Source organism: Columba livia, chromosome 15, assembly GCF_036013475.1.
Source record: "Columba livia isolate bColLiv1 breed racing homer chromosome 15, bColLiv1.pat.W.v2, whole genome shotgun sequence".
Taxonomy (NCBI): Eukaryota; Metazoa; Chordata; class Aves; order Columbiformes; family Columbidae; genus Columba; species Columba livia.
In genome coordinates this window covers 7,509,132-7,526,360 of record NC_088616.1, presented here as the reverse complement: position 1 = coordinate 7,526,360, position 17,229 = coordinate 7,509,132, and the positions used below count along the sequence as shown (strand labels likewise).

At 43.9% G+C, this 17,229-nt stretch overlaps 1 protein-coding gene across 2 annotated transcripts in view; it reads left to right on the top strand.

Annotated features, from left to right (window-relative positions):
• The first annotated feature begins 1,263 nt into the window (after positions 1–1,263).
• Positions 1,264–17,229, top strand: part of ADCY9 (adenylate cyclase 9) — a 90,933-nt gene continuing 74,967 nt past the window's right edge. For both annotated transcript variants that reach the window (XM_065030843.1, XM_005505623.3), the window contains exon 1: positions 1,264–3,069. In XM_065030843.1, the coding sequence (XP_064886915.1) occupies positions 1,371–3,069 (1,699 nt within the window). In that variant the 5' untranslated portion in view covers positions 1,264–1,370. The remainder of the gene's footprint in view (positions 3,070–17,229) is intronic.

The following is a 17,229-nucleotide window of genomic DNA, read 5'->3' as shown; positions in this document are numbered from 1 at the left end:
CCCCGCGAAGGAGGGAGAGATCGGGGCCGGCTGGGAGGAAGAGATAATGACACCGGGAGAGCGGCGCGGGCGAGATAGCGCCGGCTATAAACAAGCCAAGAAAGGCGAGAAAAATCAGCCAGCAAGTTCGCAGCGCGCTGCGGAAAGGTTAAATTGTTCGCTGGAGTGCGCGGTGTTCGCGCATGGCAACTGTCAGCCGGGCCAGGGGCGGCCCAGGGGCAGCGAGAGGCCGGGCCCGGGGACGCTCTGAGGGACCCGCCCGGCTCCGGCCCCACTGACCCCGCGCCGGCCCGGCCCTGTCAGCCCTCCCCGCTCGCTGCCGCCGCGGGGCTGGCGCTGCCTCACGGAGGGATAAATCGCCCCCGCACCCGTCTCTGGGGGAAAGGGGCGCGACCGGGCCCTGGGGGCTGGTGTCCGTGCGCCAGCACCGGCTGCCGCCCCGCGCCCGTCAGGCCGGGGAGCGGGAGGGGGTGCGCGCTCCCGCCGCGGCGCCGCGCCCCGTTGGCCGGCGGGGGCGCGTGCCCGCAGCCCCCCCAGCCACCGCCCCCGTGAGGAAGATGGTGGTGGCGGCGGCCGCCCGCGCTTGAGCGCGCCCCCGCCGCTCCCCTCCCCTCAGACGGTGGCGCGCAGGCGGGCGGGCCGGCCCCCGCCAGGGCACGGAGCTCCCCGCGGCGGCGCGGCACCACCCCGCCGGGAGGGGTGACGGCACCGGGACCGGCCCCGCGGCAGGCGACGGGGAGGAGGAGGGAGCAGCCGAGCTCCGCGCCGGGGGCCGAGGGGCGCCGCAGGGGCACTTGGCTCTCTCGCCCGGGCGCTGCCTGCGGCGCCAGGAAAGCGCGGGGCGGCGGAGGGCCCAGGGCCCCGTTGGCGGGCGGGGGCGCCGCCGCGCAGGCCGTTAGGGGGCGGCCGCCGGTGCCGTCCCGGTTGGGCGGGCGAGAGGGGCGGTGCGGGCCGGCCCGTTGGCGGCGGCCGTGAGGGGAGGAAGCCGCGGGCCAGCTGCAGCCGACATGGAAGAGCGGTCCCCTCCCGGCGGGGGCCCGGCGTACCCCGCGCGGGACTGAGCGAGCGGCCGCCCGCCCCGCGCCTCGGCAGGGCTGCGGGAGCGGGGCCAGCAGCGGGCGGCAGCCCCGGCCCTGCCCGGCCGGCGGAGGCGTGCGAGGCGGGGGGAATATGTGGGGCTGCCCGCGCCCCAGCGCCCCGTGTGCCGAGCCCGGCGAGCGGCGGAGCGCCGCGGCGCTGCCCGGCCGCCCCTCCGCGCAGGCGGCGGTGGCGGCGGGAGGAGACTAGAGGCGATTCTCCGAGGAGCCCGGTGGCTTTCGCAGCCTGAGAGACCCAACTCCTGAGCGGGCTCTTCGGGAGGAATTGACAACATGGCTTCCCCACCGCACCAGCAGCTGCTGCATCACCACAGCACCGAGGTGAGCTGCGACTCCAGCGGGGACAGCAACAGCGTGACCGTGAAAATCAACCCCAAGCAGCACCAGGGCTGCTCCTCTGCCAAGCACTGCAAGTACAGCATCTCCTCCAGCTGCAGCTCGGGGGAGTCGGGGGGCACCCGCCGAGCCGGCGGAGCTGGCGGCAGCGGCCCCGGCCTCCGCCGGCAGAAGAAGCTGCCGCAGCTCTTCGAGAGGGCCTCGTCCAAGTGGTGGAATCCCAAGTTCGACTCCAACAACCTGGAGGAGGCTTGCATGGAGAGATGCTTCCCGCAGACGCAGCGCAGGTTTCGCTATGCGCTGTTCTACATCGGCGTGGCCTGCCTTCTCTGGGGCATCTACTTTGGCATACACATGAGAGAGAAACGGATTGTTTTCATGGTGCCGGCTCTGTGCTTTCTCTTGGTATGTGTAGCCTTTTTTGTGTTCACTTTCACTAAGACTTACGCTCGCCATTATGTGTGGACTTCACTGGTACTCACCCTCCTGGTTTTTGCTTTGACTCTCGCTCCGCAGTTCCAGGCTCTGAAACCTGTCTCAGGAAGTGGTGACATGTCCAATCAGACTTCCCCGACAGATCCCACAGACACTTGTCTTTCTCAAGTAGGCAGTTTTTCTATGTGTATTGAAGTGCTCTTGTTGCTTTACACAGTGATGCACTTACCCTTGTATTTAAGCTTGTTTCTGGGACTGTCATACTCGGTCCTCTTTGAGACCTTCGGTTATCACTTCCGTGACGAGAACTGTTTTACACTTGTCGGAGCTGGTGCAGTTTACTGGGAGCTGTTGAGTAAAGCCTTTCTGCACATCTGCATCCACGCCATTGGTATTCATTTATTTATCATGTCTGAAGTCAGATCGAGAAGCACATTCCTGAAAGTGGGGCAATCCATCATGCATGGAAAAGACTTGGAAGTGGAAAAAGCCCTGAAAGAGAGGATGATTCATTCTGTTATGCCAAGAATAATAGCTGATGACTTAATGAAGCAGGGGGATGATGAAAGTGAAAACTCCATCAAACGTCATTCCACCTCAAGCCCCAAAAACAGGAAGAAGAAGCCCTCCATACAGAAAACCCCCATAATATTCCGTCCTTTTAAAATGCAGCAGATAGAGCAAGTGAGCATTTTGTTTGCGGATATTGTTGGCTTCACAAAAATGAGTGCCAATAAGTCGGCCCACGCTCTGGTGGGACTCCTGAATGACCTGTTTGGACGTTTCGACCGTCTGTGTGAGGACACTAAATGCGAGAAGATAAGCACTTTGGGAGACTGTTACTACTGCGTAGCGGGCTGCCCAGAGCCCCGGGCAGATCACGCTTACTGCTGCATCGAGATGGGCTTGGGTATGATTAAAGCCATCGAGCAGTTTTGCCAAGAGAAAAAAGAAATGGTGAACATGAGAGTCGGTGTTCACACCGGAACAGTCCTGTGTGGCATTTTGGGAATGAGGAGATTCAAGTTTGATGTGTGGTCCAATGATGTCAATTTGGCCAATCTGATGGAGCAGCTTGGTGTGGCTGGAAAAGTCCATATTTCGGAAGCTACTGCAAAATATTTGGATGATCGTTACGAAATGGAGGATGGAAAGGTGATTGAGCGAGTTGGTCAGAGTGTGGTAGCCGACCAGTTAAAAGGTATGTGCCTTTATTTTGTGCTCACTCGTTTTTTTTTTTTTTCCCTTTTGTGGGAATATGTTTTCCCTAGTGCCTGTTTTCTGCTTGCTGACTTGCAAGTTGAACACATTTTACATTGAAGTCTGCATGCTGGTGATCACAAACCATGGGAATTATGGAATAAATGATGCCATGGAGATAAGCATGAAAGATCTTCTGGGGTACTCAAAATGTACTTCGAAACTCCTCAGTGCTCCTTGTGAGAGTATCACATTGTAGGGAGGAGAAGGTTAATGTGTTTGCTGTCTCCAAGAGGTTTTTGTTTTACTGTTGTGTGTCATCCTTTAATTCAGTAAGTAAACTTGTTAATTGACTTCATCTGCCATACATAGAGCATATGTGTTTTGCAAAATTATGTATATCTGTGAAAAGTTTTTTTTGGCATTGGTAGAGTTGGGACTGTGAAGACACTTAGGAAAAATGACAGCTGGATTCACAGAAAGAAATGAGCACTGTAGATTTGGCAGTTAGATATAGCAAGTTGCTGCAGTTTGAAGTTAGGCTGGAAAAAGTTACTCAGGTGGTTGAGTGAGCTGGCAGAGGCTCATTTCTGCAGCTCTAAGGATTTGGGGATGAAACTGTAAATTTGCCATTCGGAAAAGAAAATGAGGGATCTTTCAGTTCCCCTTATGGCTTGGCTGAGGATTCGATTTTCATTCTTCTACATGGTATTCATTTTGAAATGAAACCCTTGACTGCTTTCTAGCAGCGCTCAGGAGCGCGTGCAGGAGGATTGTACGTGCTGAGGGTTTAATTGTCTCTTTAGCAAAAGCTGTGTCTCCAGTGCTGTGCCTTTGGCAGAGATATTGGGTTGTCTGCAGCGCTTGTAGCCCAAGGTGGGGAGCAGACGAATCAAAATGGGAGTGGAATATGTTGCAAGCCCTTTTATGCTATGTCAACCTATTCATTCTTTTTATAAGTGTATTCATTTTTGTAAAGAAAATGTTGCAGACGAAGTGGAAGGAACTGAAGGAGTCACAGGACAGTGCTGTGATGGAGGAAGGAGATATTTGTTGTGACAAATACAAAAGGAGGCCAGGATGGCTGTGGAAGTGTCAGTGAGTAAGGACGGGGAGAGAGTATTGCAAAACAGCGGTGGAAGTGGTAATGGCAGGCCACTCGCCTGTGGCAGGTGCTTATTTTGATGTGACACAAATACTTATTTTTGGTGAGCTGGCTGTCCACATGCGTATGGCAACAGGGCTGAAATGAGAGGCTTACGGGGAGAAAAAAATATCGACAGTGACATTGGTGGCTGGAAGCCTTAGAACTAAAGCAGATGTGTGTCCCTGGGCTTCAGCTTTCTGTTTAGTTTCTAAAAATACAGATTCAGTTAATTTCCTTGAAAACTGTTGACACTGGTGTATTTTGGTAGAAGCGTGCTTTCAAGAAAAAAGCATCAGACATAATTTCTCAGTTGCTCTAAGCTGAATCTTGCTGTTCTAGTGAAAATACAGTGAATAGGCTGTAGAGAAACAACCACATGATATTTAAGTTCCTAATTACCCTCTACCATCTACTTTTACAGCCAGATGCAGTGTGAAGACTGAGTTGTGGCAACAAATGAAATTAAGTATTTTTGCTAAATTTATAACTGTACTTGATATCACTAATCACAAAGTGATGTGAACCTATTTGTGGAGACTGAGGGTGCTGCTCTTAAATATTTTTATTTATTTGTTTATATTTTCTTGGAGGTTGCAAGAGCACTGTGTAGAGCAATTATACTCCATGCCAGTCGTGTATTTCTCATGGCCTTTCTCAGACTTCTGTCCTTGGTTACATTTATTGCGAGCAGGCATACATAGGCTGCTGTGTCTCATCAGTACAGTGGTTTGGATTTTGCAGATTTGAGTGACTTCCACAGGTCCAGCTTTAGCCAGGGCACTGCGGGTGAACAAACTGATATGCAATCTAGATAAGATGAAGTATGCTTTGTAGACTGACATTTTAGCCGTCTTTTGTTACCTTGAAATCTAACTGTGAAAGCAATTGTGGAGCATGTGGTAAGAATTGCTTTAACGAGGAACATGGGTTGGGTTTTTTTTCCTTTTTCCTTCTGTATTTTGTTTTGTAACTGTAATTAGCTTCCATTTCTTATCAATGTCTTATGTAGTCATAGACATTGGAGTCTGTGTGTATTTCTAAACTGCGCAGATGCTATGACCGTCTGGATCCGCAGGTCAGTGGCACTTGTAGTCCCTTTCCCTCCAGTGCCCAGACCCTCAGTACACATGGTGGGTGCTATGGAGTTGCCCATTTTTTCCTGTTTCCTCAGTACTTTGTTCTGCAGTCAGATTACTTGGCTGGTAGGTAAATAGCGTCAAGGGAAAAAAAAAAGCAATGATAAAAGCAATCTAACAGCAGTGCCAGAGGCAGGCGGCTGGAACCTGCTGCAGGGGAGGGTTTTGTTAAGGAGCAGCTCTGAGATTTAATAGAGGAAACTGAGATTTCACCTCTTAATTAATTGTCCTCTGCCAAACACCTGCTCAGTTTTGTGAATGGAGGTGCTGTTTTAGGAAGCTTTGTTTTATTATTTTCCCTGAGAATTCATTGATAGTAGTGATAGAGAGGAGGAAGTTTGTGGTTGTTTAATTATGTCATACATCATACTCTTTTCAAGTATGAAAGTGCTGTGGAGATAATAGACAGAAGCTTTGTTTCCCTACTAGTACTTCACTTCTCATCTTCTTTTCAACCTTTGGTATCTTAATGATATCCTTTTTTTTATGTTGTATGTCTAGTTTATTATCTCTTAATGGTCTGAGCTGCTGCAGTAGCCTCAGCCATCTTTCTGAGACTAAGTCGACATGATCAGGTAAACTCTTCATAGAGCAAAATGGGAGGTGCCAAGAACTCAGTGCCCACATTATGCACATTTCAGGACTTCTACCTAAGGCTAGTTCTGGACTGGGTCATTGAACAAAAGTACCTCTGTGGTTGGAGCACATCGGCGTGCTCCTGGAGCGAGCCTCTCGGTTCGGTTCACCCGAAGGAATCCAGGTGCAACTCTACAGTGTGCACCAAAGCAGGATATGTAGGAGTGAATTGGGTCAGCTGTTTCAAAACGGCGTTCCCCGTTCCATTTGAAATACTAATGTATGTGCACCCCCTGTTATGCTAGTGCTGTTCCTTGGTTTTTGGAATAGATGACGCAAAACTAGATTTTTCTCTCCTGTGCTGTTTTGTGGTTCATTTAATTTTTTTAGGATGGAAATATCTATTCTTCTACCTTTGTTTCCGTGACTCCTTATTGCAAGAAGTGGGGTGCTGCTATGTTCCCTTGTGTTTCTGACTTCTGAATTAAGTAGATGGTGTTTGAAACAAACCAGCAGAGGGTGAGCCACTGATGGCCTTGCAGTGTTTTTCCCTGTTTCTGCCTATTTGTTTTTAGATTGCTTAGGCCATCTATTTTCACAGCACCAGATCCCCTTGGGTGTGAGGGGAGTGCAGGAGAGCAATGCTGTGCTGATATTTTGAGGTCCATATATAAACCCTAGACAACAGTTCAATTGTATCTGCCATAAAAAAGATGCCATAGGACTTCAGACAATTTACTTTTTCTGTTTTCATGCCAAGCTTCCCAACAAATACATTTGTTGTAGACTATGAGATACTGAGTCACATAATACACATTAATGTGTCCCTTCTGGACTTGGTGGAGTCAGAGATCTCTTCTCAGGATATAAAAAGTTCTGCTTATGGAAATATTTTTGTTTTGCCCTGTTCTTCTTGATTGTTTGCATTTCTCTTTCTTGTTACTTAGGAGGTCACAGTATTGCTATTTGCCAGCCAGCCAGCACAACTCTTCCAGAAATACCAGGGTCACCAGCATTTATTTTTTTTTTCTATTTTTTTGAGTGCTCAAAATACATAAGCATGTGGGGGCAAGAATGCTTTCTCTCTGTTTATAGAGCATAGTACAGCAGAACCATGATTTCATTTCGGGCATCTGTATATATGCTGATACTCTTATTAGAGTCAGTGTTATTAAAGGATTCCCAAACTTACTGCAGCAAGACACCTCCTTGTTCAGTTCGCCTCAAGGAATGGCTTTATTGCTGAACTTTAGTTAGAAGCCCTTGAAGATACAGACATGTTTTTCTCTCTGACTTTTGCCATTTGCTGCATCATGGAGAAAATGTAAGTGGATCTGGTGCAGTCTGTCACCTGGCCAACCCAACCGTGTCGGTGATGGCTCCAGGGGAGGGTCAGCTCTCTCAGTGCTGGTTGCCTGAAAATCCACCAGTTCACCTGTGGCAGCTGGTGGCCATTCCTGACAAGTTCTGTAGCTTACTGTATAGTCTTTCCCTGTTCTCCATGGTTCTTTTAAGATCTGCTTTACTTTTAAACATTTTTTAATGAAGCAAATCTGTTATAAAAATCACAATTTTACTTCGTATTGAAACCTTTTAATGTAATTTAAGGTTATTATTTCTCCATAAATAGCCATGCGCTTTACACAGTGGCAACCTGTGACCCACGGGATGCTTTTCCCTTGGCAGACCGTGGGATGCAGCTCTGCCTGGTGACTTGATACTCTGCTGCTTCCTTGGGTTTGGGTTCCAAGGAACACAGTGTGGGTGTTCCTGAAAGACAGAAGCCCAAGATAAGGTTATGAAGAAATAAGTTGCTGAATTTTTCTTCCCTTTGTGGGTGGTCAGAGGAAGACCGTGATGATACCCTTACTGCCTGTCCCATCTCTCTGTCTTTTACCAGCCCTGTGCGCAGAGGACCTGGAGCTGTCCTGTGCTTCTGGAAGTTCCCAGGTAGATGAAAGATAAGATGAACGTTTTCCTTAGCTTTTTGAGCCCGGCTTGCTGGGTGTAGCGTAAGTGGAGAAGATTTGTGCTTGTGCCAGCAGGACAGCTCTGCAGAGAGCTCTGTGCAGATTCAGCTTTGCTCTGTGGCTTGGCAAAGAGCAGCTTTACTCTCTGACTAGCGAGTGTTTTTGGGATGAGAGCAGGAGGTCAGGGTGCTGATCTTGTCTGTTGCCAGCTGCTGTGCAGGTCTTCCCGTTCAACCTCTAGTTTCATCGTGTTCCATAAACGTACATCTTTAGATACTGGCTTTTTATATTTATTGAACTTGTTTGTAACAGACATTGTAATTCTGAATTTCAGGTACTCTAGAATTAATCTGATGGTCAGGCAACAGCTGATAGAACAAATTTTATTGTTTTCTAAGTGGTAGTGACATAAGCATATATACACATTTCCCTTTTCCCACAAAGCAAAATTCAGAGTCCTGAGAAAGAACCTTTTAATGAATCACCCGTTCATCAATTTTACCTAACCTGACCTATGAGCTGGTGTTATTGAGGTAGTGGTTCATGATCTTATTTTCAAGTGTGAGACTGAAAATAAAATACTGTACACAGGTTGACTTAACTCCTGCTTTTAAAAAATGAAAAGTATTCAGTGACAGATAAAGACTTATAATTAGAGGTAAGTTGCGTGAAGGTACATTGCTAGGAAGAAGTACAATCTACATTGATTTAACATTTTGATGTGATCTGTAGTTTTACCAGCAGAAAAGGAGGTGAATATAGTGGCTCAACGCGGTGAAGATGTGTTTCATAGTTATGAACAAAAGAAATAACTTCGTATGAAAAACCAGTGATTACTGAGCTTTCCAAATATTTTACATGATGCAATGACATGACTTTTTCTGAAAGAAAACCTATGGATTTGTGCGTTAGCACTGACCAGCTTTACTGCCAGGTCGGTTTTATGACATCTGCAGGAAGGTCACAATTTCTCCAGATTTTGAGGAAGATTTGTCACGTTGCTCTTGGTTTTGTTTGTGTAAGGTTAAGTAGGAAAATATCTCAATTAAAAACAGTCACACTTAAGCTGTATTTTTTGTTTAAGGGAAACTTGGACGTTGGGTTTTGAGGCTTTGAGTTTTGATAACATACTTCAGGGCTAATTTGATTGCACACAGTGAAAAATAATTTATAAGCATAGTTACTGTCTTTGTAAGATTCTCCACTTTGTATGGGATGGAGGGTGATTCTAACCATATACTTTATTTAACAGTGTGAGCTCCAGTTTCAATTTATTTTGCGTCCTGACACTAACTAAAAAAGAAATCAAGGCAGTACTGACAGTGTGCTTGTAAAGTGTTGCAGCTCTGCCTGTTTAAGCCTTCGTGAGCACTGTGAAGTAACAGTTTCAATAGACCTTAGGATGTTTACATCCTCCAAGAGTTGAAGTGAGCGTGGCAGGAGTGGGGCTTTATTCTGGAACACGAGAAAGATGAGTGCTGAAATCCGAGGTCCCGTAATATTGGAGGGATGCCATGTCTTTGGCTGCATTCGGTGATTGTCATCTGCAGAGTCCTTAATTGATGTTTTTCTCTTCAGCTACCCAAAGTGTAGGTGCTGCAGCGTAGACAGGTACCCTACAAATAACAAGTCTGAGCTCTCTTCTTCCTTCTTTCCATTTACATCACTAAAGCTTCAGAGGTAGGTGGGGACTATTTAAATGCAAGAGAACTTCTTTAAATAAGAGCCTTGACACTGTGGCTTTTAGAGGAAAAAGATTGATGGAAAAGACAAAACAAAGTCAAAGACACATAATTTATATTCATCTTCTGTCACGAGGAGGATGCATGATTTGAATGGGTTGTTTAAAACTCTTTTTGCAGTTATTTCACAATATGTACTTCACTTTTCCTTCTGGCAGGCAAGATATATAAGAATTAACATTCACCACTTTAAAACAAAGTGCAGTTTTATTGGATTTCAAGTTGCTGTATATTGTCCTGGAATATTACTAAAGTTAGTAAATTCAAATTGTTTTCTACCATCTACAATTGGTGTGTAAGCTATCTCTCTCTCTTGATCCCGAATCACGAGCTCACTCCATCCATCGTGGCTGTGTAAGGAGAGACAGCCATTCCTCTTTCTGTCACAGCTGACACTTGAAAATTCTCTGCTATTTTTAGATGATTTTCAATCTCATTTCTGTCCTTTGAAAAGAAAGAAAAAAATCCTAGCCTTTAAATTTTTAACTTCCAGTGGGAGCTGCTATTGCAAAGAAGCCAGCTCGTCAATATAGCCTCATTTAACTCATTTAACAGGTTCTGTTGTATAAGTTTGCATAATTGTGATGGCTGTTGCATAGGTTTGTAGGAAAATGATGGAATTGGATTTAAAGCAAAACCATGCAGGTTTGGAAGTGTAGCTGTTTGCTCCCAAGTACTAATTGGTGGAAATATAAAGTGGCAGTTGGAAGTGAAGTATAGACTGCAGGTTGTACCATAGTGTTACAGCTTCTTCTTTTCCCGAATGTCATGTTGGGGCACTGGTGCTGTCTTGGGCAATAGGACAGATTTGGCTGGTTGGGCTTATCTCACATTTGTCAGTATTGGACTGTACTAGGAATCTCTACTGCCCTTTCAAGCCAAATTGTTTTCATCAAATGAATATTCTCTTTTTTTTTTTTTTTCTTTTCTTGCAGATATTTTAACACAGAGCAGTAGACTTACTAGATATGTGTCTTTAGAGACAGATATTTTTCATGGTGAAGGAACAAAACGTTCTAGATATATTTCTTCACCTAGCATTCATCAGATTCAAAACGCCCCTTTACAATTGCCCAAAGACTTTTTGCCTTTGTTATTTGCAACAGTAACTTAATGTGCGAATTCTTAGCAAACCATATAAACAACAACGATTATATTGCAAGTCTTTATTTCACTGATAGAACTTACTGTTCCTCTTGTTGCACTTCTAAAGCTGTTGTCTTCAACTTGACTTGATAAATTTAGAAATCACGTTGTTGTCACAAAATAGTGTCACTTATAAAATCTCCAGAGCTGGAACAGTGCAGAGGAACTAGTGGAATTAAATCCACTAGCTTGGTAATGGACCTTTCCTTCTGCCTGCTGCTTAACATATACAGAAACCTGCAAACAAAAGAAAAGCTCTTGCTATACATGTAGCATCTTGAATAGCTACTGGTGAAAGAGCAATTTGCTTTCCTTTTGCTGCTGCTTTTTTTTAACCTTCAGCTGAAGTTAACTCGCATTCGCTTGTGTGGATGTTGTCATGGGCTGAAGGTTCCTGCTGACCAGGTGATTCCTTAAACCAGAGGTGGTCCCAGTGCAAGGGGAGGAGAGGGGCCACGCAGAGTCTTAGTTTCCATCCAGTCTTGTTAATTATAGACCTCAGGAGAAAATGTCCCTTTTTTTATTTTTTTTTCCCCTCCTGAAAAGAGAGGGAGGAGGAGAAAGTGGAAAGCAAAGCTAATCCATAATCAATAACAATTATGGTAATAACTATTGATATGTTTTAAGAGCCAAAGTGGCTGTGATTTGGTTGACTGTGCTTAACTGCACAATAAGCAAAAAAAAGTCTATGATCAAAGATGCCATTAATATTGATTCAACCTACAGGAAACATAAGAAAACTTCTGATACTGGCTGCTTAATTCTTTACATTCATTAGATAAACCAAGGATATTTGAGTCAGAAGTGGAACCTTTTATTTTTAAAATGGGCAGCTTTGATTTTTGACTTAGATGCATAGGCTTGATATATGGAATAGATTTTTATTTTCTTTACAGAATATTACATTAGGTTTGCTATTTCCAAAAGACCTCCCGGCAAAGCTCTTGCATTGCTGTTCCCAGTAGTTCTTGGAATCAAATCCTTGCGTTTTTTACCTCTTGTTTAATGGACATGTGAAGTCTGTCCTGTAAGGTACTAAGTGTCTTTAACCTCTGACCGACTTGGACGAAAGTACAACAGATAAATCTTTTTGGAAATGCTCAGGACTTGACAAGACCGATGTTAAACACAGGATGTAATGAGGAAATGTTCCTGTAAAGACATTATTTGTTAAGAGACCAGGTACAACACTAGCTCCAAATTTCCTTTGTTTAGGCAGCGCGATGCTTAGTAGGAGCTGTCGGTGTTTCTGGGAGGTCTGCGTTCGGACTGCACTAAGAGAAGAAGTGGCCACAAGCTGCCAGAAGGAACATGGAGACTTTGTAGTGTCGCACACGTCCACAGTGAAATGACACCAACAGATAAACAGGCTTTGATCCAAGACTTTTGAAACTTTTCCCATCTATTTCTAGTTTTTAAAAATTGGTTCTGATTTGATAACACTGTGTAGAAAAGCAAAAGGATTTTACTTGTTTGCCCTGACTCCCTATTTAGGACTGACTTTGCTACTGAGATACGGGTTCTGAAAGAGATTCTATCTGATATGTATGTATGAGTTACTAATGAGACAGCCTGAATAATATTTAGTGTTTTAGTTGCTGCTTGGCAATGTGGCATTAACTAGAAGCAAAAATGATTCTTAAAAATACCACATGAGGATGAGAAAATGTGTTACAAGGTGTTTCATAACCCTAGTAAACCATTTAAGAGAAACACACACACCCCACGCCTCACCCCAGGTTCTGGAATCCATAATGATCTGATTTTTTCTGCTGACGATGTTAAAATAACATATACGTCTTTGGTTATGAAACGTTGCTGCTGCTGGAATTTGCTGTGGATACAGAGGTAAACAAAAGGTCTGCCAGTCTTCACTGAAGTCACATTTTCTCACCTGTGTCAGATACTTTTATTTGGTCTTTGACTATAGTTTTCCACAAATAAAAAAGTCTTAATTACAGAAAGCTGTTGTGAGTTATTTGGTTTTTATAGATAGGTATATGTGTGTATATACATAACATTTCAGTAAATGTGTGCATCCTTAGGATGTTTCTTATGTGAAAATACTCTGAGTTGTCTTTGCAGTCTGTTATTTCTGAGAAAGCAAATGTTTGAATCATGTTTAATCAGCTCGGAAGGTGTGCTTAATTCTTGTAGCACAAATGAGTAGATGTTCATCAAGTGGGTGGCTTTTTTAAATGAAAGTTTGCTTAGCTCTCTGTATTGAATAGGGCGCATCATAAAATGTACCTGTTGATAGGAGAAGGTGGGAGAGGTTTTCAAACCTCTCTCCGTGGTGGCTGCAGCACAACATGGGATGTGCCCAGCTCACAGTGCTGCTCGCGGGAGACCACATCTGGAAAAGGAGGTGCTTGCCACTATGGCTTTGAATCCAATCTGCTGCTCATGGTAACTGAGCCTGCGGCTTCTTGCTTTGTCTGATGTAGGGCATGGGCAAAAAAGGAGATAAGGGATGCCTTTTTTATTTTTTTAATTTTTTTTTAATGTGCAGGCAAAGGCCACCAAGGGGAAGGTGCAGGTTTGTGGGCACTGGGGCGACTGTTGAGCTTTGTCGCTTACCCTTGCGCAGAGACAGGGGCAGTCTGGCAATGGCTGTTTGCTCTTCAGGAGCTGGTAATGATTTCATGCCCATTATCAGGTACTGAAAGTGAATCAGACCATACGGAAGACTTTTTGATCAGGCACAGTGTTTTTTAAGTGTTTTAAAAAAATGCGTATGTGATGTGGCTATATTTAAAATGTAGTACATCTGTTAAGCATATAATTCTTTCCAAGATTTCAGGAGGTGACAAAGTTGGAAATTGTCTTATAATTTAGATTAAGATATTTTTTTTTCAAGTTAGGATATTTGCCTGCCAGGCTTCCACACTTACCAGTGCTTCTTCAGAGTAGCGTATTAGATAATCACTTAAATACACTGCACTACATTTGCGTTTTGGGACTTGGGTTGTGATTTGACTTGTATGAGCCTAATATCAGCCATAGACAAGTGTGCAGCCAATAGGGTTGTAAATTTGTGTGAGTTGTTCTGCTGCTGCTGTAATGGAGAAGGCTTTGTGGTGTTAGGTTGTGCTGACGGTGCATTATTTGTCTAACCCGTTTGGAGTACAGGATTTGTTAATTCTTGCGCTGCTTAGTAAGCCCAGGAGTTGGACCATGCCCCACCGATGTCTGGTGCAGCTTTTTAAACACTAAATCTTCCTAATTCAAATGGCACTCTGTTAAAGTTTACAGTTATAGTTGTTTCATTTCAAAGAGCCAGTTATTTTTAATAGCAGAATTATTGATTTGTGGAAATAACTGGACTCTGTGTGTTAAATGTGATCTCTGGGACATTATGGTAACACAACAGTCTGTGTAGGGGAAAGACATAATATTCAATTCAGGAACTGCAGTTAAAATACATTGAGTATGTCTATAGTTTATCTAAATAAGACAACTTTGAATGTAGCAAATGGCTTTCAGAAATACAGGTAAAGCAAAATGGTGTTATAAAAGGTCCTTGCTGCTGTATTTGGGTGATTCAGTATAAAATGGACACAAAGTACAAGAGTTAAAGCTATAAACACAGACTTGGGAATGGAAGATGGTAGGAGTAGTTATAAGAGTTTTTATTGCCCTTTCAGCGCATATGTAAAATTATAACTCAACTGCAATGACTATTAGAAGATCTTATGGAAAATGAGCCAGTAAAGTGTAGCTGATATTAGATGGTCATTGAAGGGGTTAGTCCTTTAATCTTTATTTATGGAATGAGGCACTTCTCAGAGAAGAAGTGGTATTGAATTAACTGGAAGCCTGTTGCCGCTACCTGTGCTTTCCAGCTGGTGAGGAGCGGTGGCACTGAGCCCCGGCGAGGTTCACGCTCGCACAGCGACAGCGGAGAGCAGGGAGCCGGTAGCACCAGCGACCTGTTCCAGATGTGCTGTCCCGCTCCCCACGGCAGAGGGGGTGCGCAAAGAAAGAAGGGGATGGCAGCTTGAATTCAGTGTTGGACAAAGCCAGCAAGGGTCCCATCCCTACGCTGGAGTTGGTAATGGCTCTCTTAGAACTGTGTAGGACAAATAAAGAATTTCCAATTTTGCGCATAGTTAGCTTTTTTTTTTTATCCCTGATGTGACTTTGCCGTGTCTCCTACATTTCCTTTCTTTCAAGAAAGCCTAAAATAAATCTATTGATTTATGTACATTTGGATATTTTTATACTAATATACAGTTGAACCATAACAAAAGGAGAATGAAGTTTTACTCACCAATATTTACTCTTTCCTTTCCCGGCGATAAAAATCTACCACATAGGCACAGTACATAAACTGGAGAGATAGCCAGGTATTTGAATAACTAGTGTGGATTAAATGTATGTACTCGTACATGGATACTGTGGTAAGAGTGAGCCAAGTGCTTGCTTTGAAAACTGTATAGAACCCGTATCTTTTGTTTCTTAAAGAATAAACTTCTCATTTGTAACTGTGTCACCCATTCCTGAAAACCCATTGTTAGACATTTGCCTGGCTGAATGCATCATTCTTCTGACATGCCCATTTGATAATTTGCCAGAGAAGGTAAGTCATCCCTAATCAAACTCCAGTTATAGCTGTTGTTTGGTGTCTTGGTCTTTGTGTTTTGTGGTGTTCCTGCTTGCTCTAAGAAAGCTGCTGGAATAGTTTACTTCACCTTTCTGTTCTGTGAATTTTAACTATTCCTAATGTAAATTTTTTTTCTTTTTAATGTGAAGCTTGCCAGACACATCCTGAAAATGTGACGATTAAGTGTTGTCTTGCTGTAACTGAGATTTCTACTGTACGTCCTTCTATGTGACTCCTAAAACCAGGTTTAAATCCCTAGCAGTCAGACGTGTTCACTTCTGAAACGTATTTGTAGTGGAACAAGTGATGCGAAGGGCTGTTATGTGCTGAGGTCAGGTAATGAGTTCAGTTATTAATAAGAAGCTGTGCTAATCCTTTGTTGACAGCAATTCTCAAAATGCTGTATTTGACGTTTGTGCAGAAATCCAGGTGCTTGCTACTGTAGCAGTTATAAAGTGATTAAATAGGGAGTAGTTAAAATTGCTATTATTGTTCGATGGGACACGGGATGTATTGCTTGATAATTCCATCTCAGACACTGTTTGTTTGCAAATATTGTTTTTGGCTGCAATGGGAATATTTTCTCATATCCCATCACAGTCCCATATTTTCTACCTATAGCATTCGTGTCTTGATGTTGAAGTAAGGGGAACATAGGGGAGAATTGTACTTTTTAATATGGCAGTATAAATAAATTGCAAAATAATTTGAGGTCTTAAAAAGGTAAATCTGTATGAGGACATTAGAAGAGGTGGGGAGATGTGGAGATATCAGGCGTCATTTCAAAAACAGGATTAAGAATTGCAGGTGTTCAGCACAGCAGCATTTGAAATCTCACGGATGTGGGTAGGTGCCGTGTCTGTAAGGAGGAATGTCCGTGTTATCCCCTCTGGAAGTTCTTCCTCGTCCTGCAGCCCCGTATTTGTTCTGCGCTCTTGCGCTTGGGTGGCAGATGCTCGTTAGTGATGTTTTCCCAGTTGCTTGTCTGCATCTTTTTGTTTGGTTTGCAGTTCCTGCACTCATGGTTCTGTGCCTTGAGATTTAGATGGGAGAAGTTGCCATGGACTGTATTTGTCAGTGTTGGGTTTTTTTTTGGAGGGGGGTGGTGGTTTTGTTTTTCTTAATACAAAACAGATAGCAGTTTCTCTTACTGCAATGTTGCAGATGTTCTACAAGAGAGAGGATTTTTAAGTGACACTTATTTGGGAGGAAGGAAGTGATTCTTTAACAGTCTAAAGTTTTCTGATGCTGCGTTTTGGGGAGATTCATGCTGTTTCCTGAAACAGAATTTAGCTTTAGGGATGCTGGAGACAGAAAGAACATACTGTAACAGCAACAGTTTAGCCAGGACTTTTTTTGGTTGCTCATTTGTAATAAGCTCTTCACAAAGTACATTTTAAGACCTTTAAAACATGGAGGAGCCTCTACTTGTCCCATGTATAGAAGTGATTCAGTCACGAAATGTGTCCAGCTAATATTTGACTGTTTTGAATACAGAGACTACTTAGCATGACTGTTTCTGTGAATATATCTTCTGATGTGAATGTGTCTCCATGTGTGCAGAAATTGGAGTTTTTGGACTATCAGTGTACATTGTACAAAAGAATGACGTATTTTTACTTGCAGTTTTATCAGCCAACAACAGAGAGACCAAGTGTATATAATACATGAAAATCTGAAGGGTAAACGCTAATGTGGATGTTTACAGTACAGTCAGTAGGTTGTTGCATTTCCTCATGTTTGCCTTTGAACATACTACTATGAGATTTGGAGCTTTAATTACTTGATATTTAACTATATTGCTGTTTTTAATGTAATTAAAAAATATCTACTTAACT